Source organism: Coregonus lavaretus, assembly GCF_964263955.1.
Source record: "Coregonus lavaretus genome assembly, chromosome: 18".
NCBI lineage: Eukaryota > Metazoa > Chordata > Actinopteri > Salmoniformes > Salmonidae > Coregonus > Coregonus lavaretus.
In genome coordinates, this window is record NC_140005.1 from 21,526,527 (window position 1) to 21,544,869 (window position 18,343).

The 18,343-nt window shown below is 42.8% G+C and overlaps 1 protein-coding gene across 1 annotated transcript in view; it reads left to right on the plus strand.

Moving 5' to 3' along the window:
* Positions 1 to 18,343, plus strand: part of LOC311145349 (ryanodine receptor 3-like) — a gene marked incomplete at its 5' end in the record, with an annotated part of 137,627 nt that overhangs the window by 30,922 nt on the left and 88,362 nt on the right. The window contains one exon of the mRNA XM_084181575.1: positions 10,103 to 10,222. Coding sequence (XP_084037701.1) covers positions 10,103 to 10,222 — 120 coding nt within the window. The remainder of the gene's footprint in view (positions 1 to 10,102; positions 10,223 to 18,343) is intronic.

The following is an 18,343-nucleotide window of genomic DNA, read 5'->3' on the forward strand; positions in this document are numbered from 1 at the left end:
AGGTACAAAGCATGTAGGATGATAATGGCGTGTGTGTTTTTACACGTTATTTGTAACTTATTTTGTACATAATGTTTCTGCCACCATCTCTAATGACCGAAAAGAGCTTCTGGATATCAGGACAGCGATTACTCACCTCGTACTGGACAAATATTTTTTTTTAATGAGTCGGACTAGAAGGATTTTCTTCAGACACCTGACATGGCCCATAATACCCGTCATTCGCATGAGAAAGAGACAGAGATATCGGGGACATAGGTCGGGGTGCCTTGTAAGGATCTGACTGCGAGTGGGTAATCTGCCTCTTAGCCAACATGCAATCATTGGATAACAAAATAGACAAACTACGATAAGGGATATCCTACCAACAGGACATTAAAAACGGTAATATCTTATGTTTCACCGAGTCGTGGCTGAACGACGACATGGATAACATACAGCTGGTGGGATATACGCTGCATCGGCAAGATAGAACAGCTGCCTCCGGTAAGACAAGGGGTGGCGGTCTGTGTATATTTGTAAACAACAGCTGGTGCACAAAATGTAATATTAAGGAAGTCTCAAGGTTTTGCCCGCCTGAGGTAGAGTATCTCATGATACGCTGTAGACCACACAATATACCAAGAGAGTTTTCATCTATATTTTTTTGAAGCTGTCTATTTACTACCACAAACTGATGCTGGCACTAAGACCACACTCAATGAGCTGTATAAGGCGATAAGTAAACAGGAAAACACTCATCCAGAGGCGATGCTCCTAGTGGCCGGGGACTTCAATGCAGGGAATCTTAAATCCGTTTTACCTAATTTCTACCAGCATGTTAAATGTGCAACCAGAGGATAAAAAACTCTAGACCACCTTTACTCCACACACAGAGACGCATACAAAGCTCTCCCTCGCCCTCCATTTGGCAAATCTGACCATAACTCTATCCTCCTGATTCCTGCTTATAAGCAAAAACTAAAGCAGGAAGCACCAGTGACTCGGTCAATAAAGAAGTGGTCAGATGATGCAGATGCTAAGCTACAGGACTGTTTTGCTAGCACAGACTGGAATATGTTCCGGGATTCTTCCGATGGCATTGAGGAGTACACCACATCAGTCACTGGCTTCAACAATACAGTGGGCGAAAAAAAGTATTTAGTCAGCCACCAATTGTGCAAGTTCTCCCACTTAAAAAGATGAGAGAGGCCTGTAATTTTCATCATAGGTACACGTCAACTATGACAGACAAAATGAGGAAAAAAAATCCAGAAAATCACATTGTAGGATTTTTTATGAATTTATTTGCAAATTATGGTGGAAAATAAGTATTTGGTCAATAACAAAAGTTTCTCAATACTTTGTTATATACCCTTTGTTGGCAATGACTCAGGTCAAACGTTTTCTGTAAGTCTTCACAAGGTTTTCACACACTGTTGCTGGTATTTTGGGTCATTCCTCCATGCAGATCTCCTCTAGAGCAGTGATGTTTTGGGGCTGTCGCTGGGCAACACGGACTTTCAACTCCCTCCAAAGATTTTCTATGGGGTTGAGATCTGGAGACTGGCTAGGCCACTCCAGGACCTTGAAATGCTTCTTACGAAGCCACTCCTTCGTTGCCCGGGTGGTTTGTTTGGGATCATTGTCATGCTGAAAGACCCAGCCACGTTTCATCTTCAATGCCCTTGCTGATGGAAGGAGGTTTTCACTCAAAATCTCACGATACATGGCCCCATTCATTCTTTCCTTTACACGGATCAGTCGTCCTGGTCCCTTTGCAGAAAAACAGACCCAAAGCATGATGTTTCCACCCCCATGCTTCACAGTAGGTATGGTGTTCTTTGGATGCAACTCAGCATTCTTTGTCCTCCAAACACGACCAGTTGAGTTTTTACCAGAAAGTTATATTTTGGTTTCATCTGACCATATGACATTCTCCCAATCCTCTTCTGGATCATCCAAATGCACTCCAGCAAACTTCAGACGGGCCTGGACATATACTGGCTTAAGCAGGGGGACATGTCTGGCACTGCAGGATTTGAGTCCCTGGCGGCGTAGTGTGTTACTGATGGTAGGCTTTGTTACTTTGGTCCCAGCTCTCTGCAGGTCATTCACTAGGTCCCCCCGTGTGGTTCTGGGATTTTTGCTCACCGTTCTTGTGATCATTTTGACCCCACGGGGTGAGATCTTGCGTGGAGCCCCAGATCGAGGGAGATTATCAGTATTCTTGTATGTCTTCCATTTCCTAATAATTGCTCCCACAGATGATTTCTTCAAACCAAGCTGCTTACCTATTGCAGATTCAGTCTTCCCAGCCTGGTGCAGGTCTACAATTTTGTTTCTGGTGTCCTTTGACAGCTCTTTGGTCTTGGCCATAGTGGAGTTTGGAATGTGACTGTTTGAGGTTGTGGACAGGTGTCTTTTATACTGATAACAAGTTCAAACAGGTGCCATTAATACAGGTAACGAGTGGAGGACAGAGGAGCCTCTTAAAGAAGAAGTTACAGGTCTGTGAGAGCCAGAAATCTTGCTTGTTTGTAGGTGACCAAATACTTATTTTCCACCATAATTTGCAAATAAATTCATAAAAAATCCTACAATGTGATTTTCTGGATTTTTTTTTCTCAATTTGTCTGTCATAGTTGACGTGTACCTATGATGAAAATTACAGGCCTCTCTCATCTTTTTAAGTGGGAGAACTTGCACAATTGGTGGCTAACTAAATACTTTTTTCCCCCACTGTAAGTGCATCTATGACGTCGTCCCCACAGTGACCGTACGTACATACCCCAACCAGAAGCCATGGATTACAGGCAACATCCACACTGAGCTAAAGGGTAGGTCTGCCGCTTTCAAGGAGCGGGACTCTAACCCGGACGCTTACAAGTAATCACGCTATGCCCTCCGATGAACCATCAAACAAGCGTCAATACAGGACTAAGATTGAATCGTACTACACTGGCTCCGACGCTCGTCGGATGTGGCAGGGCTTGCAAACTATTACAGCCTACAAAGGGAAGCACAGCCGCGAGCTGCCGAGTGACATGTTCCTACCAGACGAGCTAAATTACTTCTATGCTCGCTTCGAGGCAAGCAACGCCGAAGCATGCATGAGACCATCAGCTGTTCCGGATGACTGTGTGATCACACTCTCCGTAGCTGATGTGAGTAAGACCTTTAAACAGGTCAACATTCACAAGGCTGCAGGGCCAGACGGATTACCAGGATGTGTACGCCGAGCATGCACTGACCAACTGGCAAGTGTCTTCACTGACATTTTCAACCTGTCCCTGATTGAGTCTGTAATACCAACATGTTTCAAGCAGACCACCATAGTCCCTGTGCCCAAGAACACTAAGGTAGCCTGCCTAAATGACTACCGACCCGTAGCACTCACATCTGTAGCAATGAAGTGCTTTGAAAGGCTGGTCATGGCTCACATCAACACCATTATCCCAGAAACCCTAGACCCACTCCAATTTGCATACCGCCCCAACAGATCCACAGATGATGCAATCTCTATTGGACTCCACACTGCCCTTTCCCACCTGGACAAAAGGAACACCTACGTGAGAATGCTATTCACTGACTACAGCTCAGCGTTCAACACCATAGTGCCCTCAAAGCTCATCTCTAAGCTAAGGACTCTGGGTCTAAACACCTCCCTCTGCAACTGGATCCTGGACTTCCTGACAGGCCGCCCCCAGGTGGTAAGGGTAGGTAACAACACATCTGCCACACTGATCCTCAACACGGGGGCCTCTCAGGGGTGCGTGCTCAGTCTCCTCCTGTACTCCCTGTTCATCCATGACTGCATGGCCAGGCACGACTCCAACACCATCATTAAGTTTGCCGACGACACAACAGTGGTAGACCTGATCACCGACAACGATGAGACAGCCTAAAGGGAGGAGGTCAGATACCTGGCCATGTGGTGCCAGGATAACAACCTCTCCCTCAACATGATCAAGACAAAGGAGATGATTGTGGACTACAGGAAAAAGAGGTCAGAGCACGCCCCCATTCTCATCGACGGGTCTGTAGTGGAGCAGGTTGAGAGCTTCATGTTCCTTGGTGTCCACATCACCAACAAACTATCATGGTCCAAACACACCAAGACAGTCGTGAAGAGGGCACGACAAAGCCTATTTCCCCTCAGGAGACTGAAAAGATTTGGCATGGGTCCTCAGATCCTCAAAAAGTTATACAGCTGCACCATCGAGAGCATCCTGACTGGTTGCATCACTGCCAGATGGGGCAACTGCTCGGCCTCCGATCTCAAGGCGCTACAGAGGGTAGTGCGTACCAAGCTTCCTGCCATCCAGGACCTCTATACCAGGCGGTGTCAGAGGAAAGCCCTAAAAATTGTCAAAGACTCCAGCCTCCCTAGTCATAGACTTTTCTTTCTGCTACCGCACTGCAAGCGGTACCGGAGTGCCAAGTCTAGGTCCAAAAGGCTTCTTAACAGCTTCTACCCCCAAGCCATAAGAGTCCTAAACAGCTAATCAAATGGCTAACCGGACTATTCACATTGTTGTATTCGGCGAATGTGACAAATACAATTTGATTTGATTTGATTATGACATCTGGCGATGGGAGAGTACCTGCGATCTGAGCTTGGAGGAGGTGATTTGGAAAGGTGTCACCAGTTTATCATATTAACCCCAGTCTGTCACGTCAGACTTGACTGTGCAGTGTCAGTGTTCACAGAACAGGGAGAAAGGGATTTAGTCTGCAGCACATTCAGGGAGATTTGTAATGTGCCTCACTGTTACTGTGCAGAAATCTGATGTCGTTACAGTGCATAGGGCTAAAGTGATTATGGCACATCAGGAAGGAGCTGAGCTGTCATTCACGTACAGTAGTAGTATAAGGCTTTTAGCTCTGCTCAATGTCAAACTGATTATCCAGGGATTTAACAGCATTTAACGTGTCTAGATGCACTCTATTCCCCCTTGGATCTCTCAGGGGAGATGTTCCATCCAAAAAGAGGATTCAGAGAGAGGTACTGTCAGGTCAAAGACAATTATGTCAAGGACAAAGCGTCCTCTAAAGCTGTGCTATTCATAGAAAGTGATAATAATCATGATGGTACTGGTAGATAGTGATGATTCATGACTTGTCTAGTAGAGTGCTGTAATTAGGGATGACCTTATAAAAAATGCAGATGACATTATACTGTATATCTGCAAGGTAGATCAGCCAGTGTAAATTTACTTGTCCCAAGCTGACTCTCTCCCTCCCAGCTGTAGAGTAAGGGACCTACCTCACAGCCAGGCTCACATCAATTGAGATCCATTCATGAATGATGGATGGTGGTTAGGCTAGCAAAGGGCGGCCCTGCCTGCCTCCCTCCCTCCCTCCCTCCCTCCCTCCCTCCCTCCCCTCCCTCCCCTCCTCTGTGTTTGCCAGGTGAGACAGGAGGTGAGTGTGTGGGCCTTGCGTAGCGTGTGTGTGATACATAATTCTGCCCTGACAGGAGTGAGAGATGAGGTAGACGGGGAGGAGAGATGGGGGAAGTGTGGGCCCAGACGTGGGGGCCAGACAGAGCCAGGGCCAGCCTTGGCTGTGAGAGGAGGAGAGGAGAGTGAACCGATCTGATTAACGAGGGCCGCTTGGCGTGCTGCTGGCACTCAGACAGACCTGACGGCACAATATGAGAGACAAATCAATAGTGTCCTCGTATGGCCCAAATCACAGCTCCCCCGCCTCAGTGTGGAGACTTTAGAGTGATTGCATGTGCAGTGGTGGCCACTGTGTTGATATGCCATGCAGGTTATTCATGTCGATTAAATTCATAAAAGAGGAAAACAATGTTTTAACTAGATCCTGGCCTGCATGTTTGTATGGTCTGCTTCTGATTTCTGGCAGTGGCATACACCATAGTGCAGTGGTTTACACCATAATGCAGTGGTTTACACCATAGTGCAGTGGTTTACACCATTGTGCAGTGGTTTACACCATAGTGGTTTACACCATTGTGCAGTGGTTTACACCATAGTGGTTTATACCATAGTGCAGTGGTTTACACCATAGTGCAGTGGTTTCCACCATAGTGCAGTGGTTTACACCATAATGCAGTGGTTTACACCATAGTGCAGTGGTTTACACCATAGTGCAGTGGTATAGTAAGTTGCAGCAGCATCTACCTCAGCATTCACTGTTCTGTCAGAAGTGTTCTATTTTGAAAGCTATAGTTGAATTGGCCATCATAAATGTCCAAAACCAAAAGACAATTAGTGTCCTCAAGGCTTGAATATGTCATGAAAGGTAAAAGACAGTGCAAAGAAAAAGGCATTGTAGACAGTAGTGCCATAACATGCATGGATTTAGAATTTCCTCACTGGCAACATCTGAAGCACACGTGTGCATGAACGACTTGAAAAAATGTCTGAAGTAGTGTGTTTTTTAAGACCTCAGGGCCTTTCACATCAGACTTCAGACACACAGCGACACAGGGCTGAATGCTGCTGCTACACCACTGCTCTGCTCTGGAGTGCCGCAGCTGCTGCTCTCTCCTCTCCTTTCCTCTCTCTCTGCAGAATCCCTTCCTTCAGATTCAATATTGTAGAAGTACAATCCCTCATCAGCACATTCTGCCTGCCTGCTACGTTGGGGAAAGAACATTATACATTTCAGCGTTTACGCTGCCAGTGAGTGCTGTGAATGAAATCACAAGGTTTTCAGAAAGAAGGCATTTTATGATATTTATTTTCAGTGAGTGGGCTCCCTCAGTAAGCAGTATACTGTAGGAAAATAACACTATACAGTCTGTGAACACTGAGCGGTGATATAGTTACGGCTGCCGCAATATTATTGTAGTAAAAAATGTACATGCTTACAGCTTTAATAAATCACATCCCTTAAACATTTATGTTATTTATTTCTTGAGCGATTCCCATTTATTAATGTGTATGGAACAAGAACATAGTGTAAAACAGGGGTGAATAATCGTCCTGTTAATTTTTCATAAACTGCTTAGTGATTCTCTAACAGAGACATTCATTAACCAAATGCTGAAGTGTTTTTATATGCTCTTATACTAATATTGATTATATTGTATAACATTCATACAATGAACATTCTGGTTTAAAACATTAGTCATAAACAACCAGAAAGTGAATAAAAAGATACTGAAATACAGCTATACCAAACATACTATATAATGGCAGTTCCAGTGTATAGCTGTAATAACTACTGTATATTGATGACCAGAATGTGGTGAAAAGACAATGAACTGTTATTAGTATTTACACTGTCTCTTTCACGGTCTATGACTAAAACCAAATCCTCCATATCTAATAAGCCCTTACACAAAAACCACATGATTTCACATGTGGAAAATCACATGATTTCACATGACATTTCACATGTGAAATCATGTGGAAACATGTTTTTGGAACACTTCACATGTTTTCACATGCGTAGTTTCATGTTATCACATGTTGCTTCACATGTTGTCACATGTTATCACATTAACTTCACATAAGATCACATGACAACATGTGTTTTTGGAACACTTCACATGTGATTACATACATGTGAATTCATTTGGTTTTTCATCAGATGATATCCTCAGCAAAGTGCACGCCAAGTGTCTCTTGTCTCATGAGGTAGGCCTAATCCAACCCAAAGTAATGCACAGCTGCTGTTCTCTTTCATGATGCTCCTCAGCATACATTTAGCTAGATCATTATGAACTCTCCAATCAATTACTTTAGCCTAATTTGTACTAGTACCTTCAGAAAGTATACCCCTTGACTTATTCCACATTTTATTGTGTTACAGCCTGAATTCAAAATGGATTAAATTGATTTTTTTCCTCACCCATCTACACAATGCATTTGGAAAGTATTCAGACGTCTTCCCCTTTTCCACATTTTGTTACGTTACAGCCTTATTCTAACAACATTTTCACACAATACCCCATAATGAGAAAGTGAATACATGTTTTTAGAAATTTTTGCAAATTTGTTGAAAATAAAATACAGCTTACTACACAACGGACACTTAGTATTACTTTCTTAGCTACAGTATACATATCCTGGCATATTACATCATTTATTCAGCAGCATACAATAAATATTTTTGGACTCACCATTGTTGTGCTTACTTAAACAGGAAGGTCCTTCTTGTGGGAAAACGTTGTCATCAAACTTTGTCATTAAAGTCTGGCATTCTCTGGATAAAGTCATGCTGGATTGACAGCATGGCCAATGTATTTAACCTTTTCTGGCCCATGGTGTGGCGTGTGAATGTTTATCCTTTTAAGCTTGGAAAAGAGACTCTTTCTAACAGATGTTTTAAATCCGTAAACCCAAACTTGGACCACACACCCTCTCCACCGAAGAGCAGGCAGGAGTAGCAAAATAGTGATTGCTTTGCAATGCTCGCAGTTAGCCAGACACTGCACTGATTCCTTCCAAACCACTCATTTTCCGACTTGCTGTCTAATGTTTATGTCCAATGGCCAATGAGCACAGATAAATTGTATCTATAATTAACTTCATATGACATGGATTGAAAAGGATTTGCCAGTAGATTGTCGATGTGATTCATGATGATGACTGCTTGTCTAGCTAGCTAGCTAAGATTTTGAAAGGACAGTATGATGTTGACATGATCAGTCCAATCAAAATTACGGTAGATATAAAGTGATTTTACATCATTTTATCTGTAGCCAATGACCTTTGATTATTTATTTTTTTTACATTGTTTGCAAACTGACATGTGACACAAATGAATGCCAGAATAACATGCAAAACAGGCCAACTTTTAAAAATATTTTTTTAAATAAACAGGTGGGGCTCTTTGTATTCAGGACAAAAAGTATATTGCTTTCCCACATTTTTAGCAGTATTACTTTAGTGCCTTGTTGCAAACAGGATACATGTTTTGGAATAGTTTTATTTTGTCAATTAGGTTAGTATTGTGGAGTAACTACAATGCTGTTGATCCATCCTCAGTTTTCTCCTATCACAGCCATTCAACTCTGTAACTGTTTTAAAGTCACCATTGGCCTCATGGTGAAATCCCTGAGCGGTTTCCTTCCTCTCCGGAAACTGAGTTAGGAAGGACGCCTCTATCTTTGTAGTGACTGGGTTTATTCATACACCATCCGAAGTGTAATTAATAACTTCACCATGCTCAAAGGGATATTCAATATCAGTTTTTTTGTTTTTTTGGCCACTGACCAACAATCTCAATTTAATCAATTTTAAATTCAGGCTGTAACACACCAAAATGTGGAAAAAGTCAAGAGGTGTGAATGCTTTCTGAAGGCATTTTAAATAGCGTAAATAGCCTAAAGGATGTTCGGCAGACTTAAAGGGATCCTCAATGGATAATTTGTGTTCGATCATCACATTAGCAGAAGACTGCCCGCATCAACAGCCCGAAATAGTGAGCCCACATAGAGAAATGTGTTAGTCATTTTAGTATTGTCCTTTTCTTTAGCATTTGTGTCACCTTGTTCTCCGGTTCTGCATGGTGTGTCAAGGCTTAATTAAGACGTAAATACTAGAAATCACACCCTACCATTTTTCTTTAACATTTTCAAGGTACCTATGTTGCTGCTGGAAAATATGGTACTTGAGAAAAGATGGTGAAGCCTGAATCTTAAACCAGCAGTACATTAAATGTAATATTCCGCAATTATGTCAAATTATTCCGCAATGATGTCATTTATTCATTTTTTCTACTCATCCAGTGTCTGGGTAGATGAATCCCCTGTTTCCAGAACACACTCTTAGAAAAAAGGGTTCCAAAAGGGTTCTGCGGCTGTCCTCATAGGATAACCCTTTTTGGTTCCAGGTAGAACCCTATTTGGTTCCATGTAGAACTATTTTGGGTTCTATGTAGAACCATCTGTGTAAAGGGTTCTACATGGAACCCAAAAGTGTTCAACCTGGAACCAAAATAGGTTCTTCAAAGGGTTCTACTATAGGGACTGCCAAAGAAGCCTTTTTGGTTCTAGATAGCACCTTTTCTTCTAAGAGTGTAGAGTCACAGTGAAGAATCTCCCCCTCTTAAAAGGTGGTTGATGGGCTCCTGTTGAGGGTAGTGTTTTTTTTTCTGTCCATCTCCTCTCACTCTTAAAACCTCGATTTTGTCTTGACAGGATGATGAAGTGGTGCTCCAGTGTGTCGCCTGCATCCACAAGGAGAATCGCAAGTTCTGCCTGACCGCAGAGGGGCTCGGCAATCGACTGTGCTACCTGGAACCCACATCAGAGGCAAAGGTAGGCACATAGAAATGTCATACTGTGGAGAGGAGTAGGGATGTCACGTTATTCGCTGTTTGTTTCTCTCAAACTGAAAGCTTATGCAAGAAAACATGAGACAGCATTTCAGCGTGGCTCTAACTCTAAGATATAATAAAGTATTTCCTATCGGAACTAACATCTTGAATGTAGAATCATCGCCCTTATCTTTTCAGAGTGCCTGATTCTCCTACAGTTGAGTGTAGATGATAATGTTGTGAGAAAGGGTGCATTTGAGTCTGAGATGAGGTCTTCCAAGGTGTTCTCTATAGAGCCCAGTGAGTGGGATGAGAGAATGACAGGACTCAGCGCAGCTTCATGTTAACCACATGTTCACTGAGTTCAGAAGTCCATATACACGTAACCTGGGTCTTCACGTAACCAGAGTGTACACGTAATCAGGGTCTACACACGTAACCAGGGTCTTCAAGTAACCAGGGTCTTCAAGTAACCAGGGTCTTCACGTAACCAGAGTGTACACGTAACCAGGATCTAAACAGGTTACCAGGGTCTTTACGTAACCAGGGTCTTAACGTAATCAGGGTCTACACAATGCTGATTGTCTCCAAAAATGTTATTGAAACAGGAACCAATCACAGTCACCCGATTATACGTGATGCAACAATTATTATATATATTTTTCCTGATTATACATCTCAGCAGGCCTCCAGTTTTATGATAATGCTCAATTTGGAGAAATTAGACCATGCGGTTTTTCTTGATTAGTTCATAAACAAACTGTGGTTGTTTGCTATAATTGCTCAATGTTATAATACAGCCTGGTGCTTTGTCAGTGCTAATGCATTTGTGGTTTGTGCAACTAAGTGCAAAATCACTGCAAGTATTATATGGATGGATTGAGCAAGGCTTAATTGTTCTAAAAACAAAATCAGCATTTTTCACATGTGATGTCAGTCTCTCCTAAATTAGTTACAACACGTGACAATTCTTACTATTTCAAAGCCTATTGGTTTCATTTGTCAATTTCGCTTGCTTGTAGTTTTGGAATATACTTGGGAAAAAAGCACCACCCAGTTCTATAGAAAGCATAGCAATATTGCACTTTAAAGCATTGCAGCTGTCCAAGTGACAATATTTCACAGTGAAGCCAGTTGTTGTCACCCTCATCAGCGCTTCCAATTTCCCATCCCTCTGTCACTGTAACCTGGCATGATTTTTCAGTATTGATTGTTCTTTTGATCAGAATCCATTAAAGGTAGACTCATCAAAATGACGTTGCCACGAGCAGCAGCAGAGATATTGAGAGAAGCGAGATGCAACACTTCGCTCTGACACGGTCACACACAGTATCTGCGCATGCGGGTTCACTTCACTCTATGTACAGCGTGGTAGCCACGGGACCAAAACAGCGGAGAAGTTGGGCCTTGCGCTTCAAAGCGTTTAGTTGTTGCGGAAATTGACCCACTATGCTGTTTACTTTCTGAATCTATGTCCTATCACTGTGTCTACCTTTAACATTGTCTCCGATTAATTTCAGCGTGGCTGGGAAGCCAGTTACATTGATGCAGAGACAGAGACACAGACACCGAGAACATAAGAGAGAGAGAGAGAATGTGGAGTGATAGTGATTTATGCATGCACTGCTTAGCAAAAAAGTTTTGGGACACTGTAAAGTCCATGGAAAATAAGAGCACCTCCTCCCAACTGCCCACTGCACTGAGGCTAGGAAACACTGTCACCACCGATATATCTACAATAATCGAGAATTTCAACAAGCATTTTGCTACAGCTGGCCATGCTTTCCACCTGGCTACCACTACCCCGGCCACCAGCTCTGCACCCTCCGCTGCAACTTGCCCATGCCACCCCCCCCGCTTCTCCTTCACACAAATTCAGACAGCTGATGTTCTGAAAGAGCTAAAAAATCTGGACCCCTAAAAATCAGCTGGGCTAGACAATCTGGACCCTTTCTTTCTAAAATTAGCCGCCGAAATTGTCACAACCCCTATTACTAGCCTGTTCAACCTCTCTTTCGTAACGTCTGAGATCCACAGAGATTGGAAAGCTGCCGCGGTCATCCTCCTCTTCAAAGGGGGTGACACTCTAGATCCTAACTGTTATAGACCTATATCCATCCTGCCCTGCCTTTCGAAAGTATTTGAAAGCCAAGTTAACAAACAGATCACCGACCATTTCGAATCCCACCGTACCTTCTCCGCTATGCAATCCGGTTTCCGAGCTAGTCATGGGTGCACCACAGCCACGCTCAAGGTCCTAAACGATATTATAAACGCAATCGATAAAAGACAGTACTGCGCAGCCGTCTTCATCGACCTGGCCAAGGCTTTCGACTCTGTCAACCACCGCATTCTTATTGGCAGACTAAATAGCCTTGGTTTCTCTAATGACTGCCTCGCCTGGTTCACCAACTACTTCTCAGATACAGTTCAATGTGTCAAATCGGAGGGCCTGTTGTCTGGACCTCTGGCCGTCTCTATGGGCGTGCCACAGGGTTCAATTCTCGGGCAGACTCTATTCTCTGTGTATATCAATGATGTCGCTCTTGCTGCTGGTGACGCTCGGATCCACCTCTATGCGGACGACACCATTTTGTATACATCTGGCCCTTCATTGGACACTGTGTTAACAAACCTCCAAACGAGCTTCAATGCCATACAACACTCCTTCCGTAGCCTCCAACTGCTCTTAAACACTAGTAAAACTAAATGCATGCTCTTCAATCGAACGCTGCTTGCACCCGCCCACCCGACTAGAATCACTACTCTCGACAGGTCTGACCTAGAGTATGTGGACAATTACAAATACCTAGGTGTCTGGTTAGACTGTAAACTCTCCTTCCAGACTCACATTAAGCATCTCCAATCAAAAGTTAAATCTAGAATCGGCTTCCTATTTCGCAACAAAGCCTCCTTCACTCATGCTGCCAAACATGCCCTCGTAAAACTGACTATCCTACCGATCCTTGACTTCGGCGATGTCATTTACAAAATAGCCTCCAACACCCTACTCAGCAAATTGGATGTAGTCTATCACAGTGCCATCCGTTTTGTCACCAAAGCCTCATGTACTACCCACCATTGTGACCTGTACGCTCTTGTTGGCTGGCCCTCACTACATATTCGTCGCCAAACCCACTGGCTCCAGGTCATCTATAAATCACTGCTAGGCAAATCCCTGTCTTATCTTAGCTCACTGGTCACCATAGCAACTCCCACCCGTAGTCTGCGCTCCAGCAGGTATATCTCACTGGTCATCCCCAAAGCCAACACCTCTTTTGGCCGCTATTCCTTCCAGTTCTCTGCTGCCAATGACTGGAACGAACTGCAAAAATCTCTGAAGCTGGAGACTCTTATCTCCCTCACTAACTTTAAGCGTCAGTTGTCAGAGCACCTTACCAATCACTGCACCTGTACACAGCCTTTCTGAAATTAGCCCACCCAACTACCTCATCCCCATATTGTTATTTATTTTGCTAATTTTCACCCCAGTATCTCTATTTGCACATAATCTTTTGCACATCTATCATTCCAGTATTATACGAAATTGTAACTATTTTGCACTATGGCCTATTTATTGCCTTACCTCCATAACTTACTACATTGGCACACACTGTATATATATTTTCTGTTGTATTTTTGACTTTATGTTTTGTTTACCCCATATGTAACTCTGTGTTGTTGTTTTTATCGCACTGCTTTGCTTTATCTTGGCCAGGTCACAGTTGTAAATGAGAACTTGTTCTCAACTGGCTTACCTGGTTAAATAAAGGTGAAATAAAATAAAATAAAAAATTAGCTACAGTATTCCCCCTCTTCACCCCCACCCCACAGCACTCACCTAGGGATGGAAGGAGAGGCAGTAGGAGGGTCTGGATGCTTCCATCCCAGATCAGATGGTAATTACACTAGACAGTTGTAATGGATGCGCTCCCTGTCTGCCACTTTTTCTTAATTGCTTGGTGTATGAAATGTCATCATCCCCCAGGGACAGGACCAGAGATAGGGAAGGGGAAAGAACGACTCAACTAACTACCACAACACTTTTAGAAGAAAGGGTCCAAAAGGGTTCTTTGCGGAGGGATAGGGTTTTACCAAGAACCGTTTTGAACAGAAGAACCGTTTTTTGGAAGACAAGGGTTCTTTGTAAGGCAAAGGGTTCTACCTAGAACCTTTAACATCCTAAGAACGGTTCTTTGATGATTCTTTGGAAGGCAAGCAGGATTATTTGGAAGGCATGAAGGGTTCTACATAAGACCAATATATAATATTTCCCAGCATGCACTATTACAGGGAGAATTTCAGAATTGTTTGTTTTTACTGTAATATCTGTGTTTTTGCATGTACATTGATTGGTTGATTATTCTTTAATCTACACAAAGATAAATAACAGACAGATTTTTTAACTAATCCAATCTGTTAGTAATTGCATTTATTGCATCCGTTACTGAGATAGTTGTTCCAGTTTAGATGATTGAGGTAGTCTCACTATTCAATATTCCCTACCCTGGCATTCATTCTGAATGCAGGTTGCGGGTGATTAACAATTCTACTTGTTGGATAACCTAACTCTGGCTGGATTCCAATAGGAATTACACATCACTTTGCAAGCCAGCATAATGTGACTTGCAGGCCTGATGTGGCCTGTAAACTAGGAGATTCCTAACACCACTGTGTTAGGGTGTAACTAGGCCCTTGAAGAAAGGCCTTTTGATATATGTAATGTATTGTCATAAATAATAAAAAGTTAAAGGCTAATAAGGCTGGGTTCTAGGAAGAACCCTCCAACAATAAAATGGTTCTTGGTATAACCTTTCATAGAGGGTTCTAGGCAGAACCCTTCATAGAGGGTTCTAGGTATAAACATACAGAGGGGGTTCTTTGAAGAACCCTACATAGAGGGTTCCCTTATGGGGACAAACCGAAGAATCCTGTATGGTTCTACTTAGCACCTTTTTTTCTAAGAGTGTACAACCACAATCTAAGAGCAGAATGAGAGGATTGCCTTTGATGTCCCCTCCCTTGTGATCAGTCAGATCGGCTTGTGGAGTGTAGGGACCCACTGTAAAAAATATATATACAGTACCAGTAAAAAGTTTGGACACACCTACTCATTCAAGGGTTTTTCTTTATTTGTACTATTTTCTATGTTGTAGAATAATAGTGAAGACATCAAAACTATGAAATAACACATGTGGAATCATGTAGTAACCAAAAAAGTGTTAAACAAATCCAAATATATTTTATATTTGAGATTCTTCAAATAGACACCCTTTGCCTTTATGACAGCTTTGCACACTCTTGGTATTCTCTCAACCAGCTTCACCTTGAATGCTTTTCCAACAGTCTTGAAGGAGTTCCCACATATGCTGAGCACTTGTTGGCTGCTTTTCCTTCACTCTGCCGTCCGACTCATCCCAAACCAGCTCAATTGGGTTGAGGTTGGGGGATTGTGGAGGCCAGGTCATCTGATGCAGCACTCCATCACTCCCTTTCTTGGTAAAATAGCCTTTACACAGCCTGGAGGTGTGTTGGGTCATTGTCCTGTTGAAAAACAAATGATAGACCCACTAAGCCCAAACCAGATGGGATGGCGTATTGCTGCAGAATGCTGTGGTAGCCATGCTGGTTAAGTGTGAATTCTAAATAAATCACAGACAGTGTCACCAGCAATGCACCCCCACACCATAACACCTCCTCCTCCATGCTTTACGGTGGGAACTACACATGCGGAGATCATCCGTTCACCCACACCGCATCTCACAAAGACACGGCGGTTGGAACCAAAAATCTCCAATTTTGACAAATTTCCACCGGTCTAATGTCCATTGCTCGTGTTTCTTGGCCCAAGCAGGTCTCTTCTTCTTATTGGTGTCATTTAGTAGTGGTTTCTTTGCAGCAATTCGACCATGAAGGCCTGATTCACACAGTCCCCTCTGAACAGTTGATGTTGAGATGTGTCTGTGACTTGAACTCTGTGAAGCATTTATTTGGGCTTCAATTTCTGAGGCTGGTAACTCTAATGAACTTATCCTCTGCAGCAGAGGTAACTCTGGGTCTTCCATTCCTGTGGCGGTCCTCATGAGAGCCAGTTTCATCATAGCGCTTGATGGTTTCAAAGTAGTTGAAATGTTCCATATTGACTGACCTTCATGTCTTAACGTAATGATGGACTGTCGTTTCTTTTTGCTTATTTGAGCTATTCTTGCCATAATATGGACTTGGTCTTTTATCAAATAGGGCTATCTTCTGTATACCTCCCCTACCTTTTCACAACACAACTGATTGGCTCAAACGCATTAAGAAGGAAAGAAATTCCACAAATTAACTTTTAAGAAGGCACACCTGTTAATTGAAATGCATTCCAGGTGACTATCTCATGAAGCTGGTTGACAGAATGCCAAGAGTGTGCAAAGCTGTCATCAAGCCAAAGGGTGGCTATTATAAAATATATTTGGATTTGTTTAACACTTCTTTGGTTACTACATGATTCCATATATGTTATTTCATAGTTTTGATGTCTTCACTATTATTCTACAATGTACAAAATTGTAAAAATAAAGAAAAACCCTTGAATGAGTTGGTGTGTCCAAACTTTTGACTGGTAGTGTATGTTGATTCAGCGTACAATTGTAAGGCAACCAGCTGCAATAGGATTGTGAGTTTGCTATAAAATAATAATAACACACACATTTTTGTTGAGCAAACTCACAATCCCATTGCAGCTGGTTGCCTTACAATTGTACGTTGAATCAACATATTTTTTCTTTTTTTTACAGTGCAGGGAGACAGACACAAGGCAAGAAGGATGTTGATTTAAATGGTGCATGTTTAAATGTGACATCAATCAGCTAATGAAGAAGCAGTTGATGTTGATTTATGGCTAGCTGCTCTTCCCTGTCAGCTATCGTATGGTAGGATCACCAGAGAGCTGAAGCACCCATCATAGAATCAACAATGTACAGCTACTGTAAGGTAAATGTTTACCTAATGCGATGGCCAATTAACTATTAGATAAGATGTTGATATAGCCAACTACTTCTAGGTTTCTGAACTAATGCACAGTATGTACTCTGCCATTATGGTGAACATGAAGGAGCTACATTGAGAGGTCATCTCTTGGGGTAATCAAAGTGAAAGTGGTATGTAACCCTTTGGACCTCCTCCCTAGAGAAGATGGGATATGTGATCCATTGGTCTAACTGCTCCCCTCCCACAGCATGAGCCATAAACCAAAGAGCCGTGTGTAGGCAAGCAGCCCTAAAGCTGTCTTCATGATATGCCCTCTCAGATTGAGGACACACAGACCTACGCCCCCAGCGCCCCAACACAGATTCCTCCCTGCTACCCTCTATTGCGTTTCCCTAACAGCATGCCAAGAAAGAGTGGAACAGGAGAGGAAATCAAATCTAATCAAATAAAAACAACTGGCACAGAGTCCTCTAGTAGGGTGTGGATCAAATGGATGCAGGGCTTTTACAGTGTTTGTGCTGCTGTGGCTGTAACTCAAGGTTGTGTGAGTGGATGGGTGCATGTGTGCGCATAGTGTATGTGTGTGTTTTGACTAAAGACAGTGAAAACAATTCTCAAAATGCCCTTAGTAATGATAGGTCATTAAGGTCATTAAGTCAGAGTACATTACTGTAAGCCACTTTGACATCATTTTGACATCTCTGAAGCTGTTCCTTGAGGCTGTCTTAAGAGAGACACTGGCTTCCGATACATTGGCATGTGTCACTACAAATCACATAATGTCTGTTTTACTGGTGTAACTCCACTGTCCTGCCACTGGTGGTCAAGCTCTCTGGATCTATACTCCACCATGATTTAAATGTGCATAATTAAAATGTCTAGAGAATGGATAGCTGCATCGATACAGCTTTAGATTATTTCACATATTAACTTAGCAGATAGGCTCACAGCAGAGTAGAAATAGGTTGGCTGAAGTTCCGATTTAAAGTTAGATTTACCTGTAACAAGGTGAACCAATTTAGCCAAGTTTTACATGTTGCTACTTATAAAGGAGGACAGTGTGTGTTTACTGTGTGTCATCTATCTTGTAGCGTTGCAGGTCCCTAAGTATCTCCCTCTCTGCCAGACTGCTGCCCTGTATGAAGAAGGG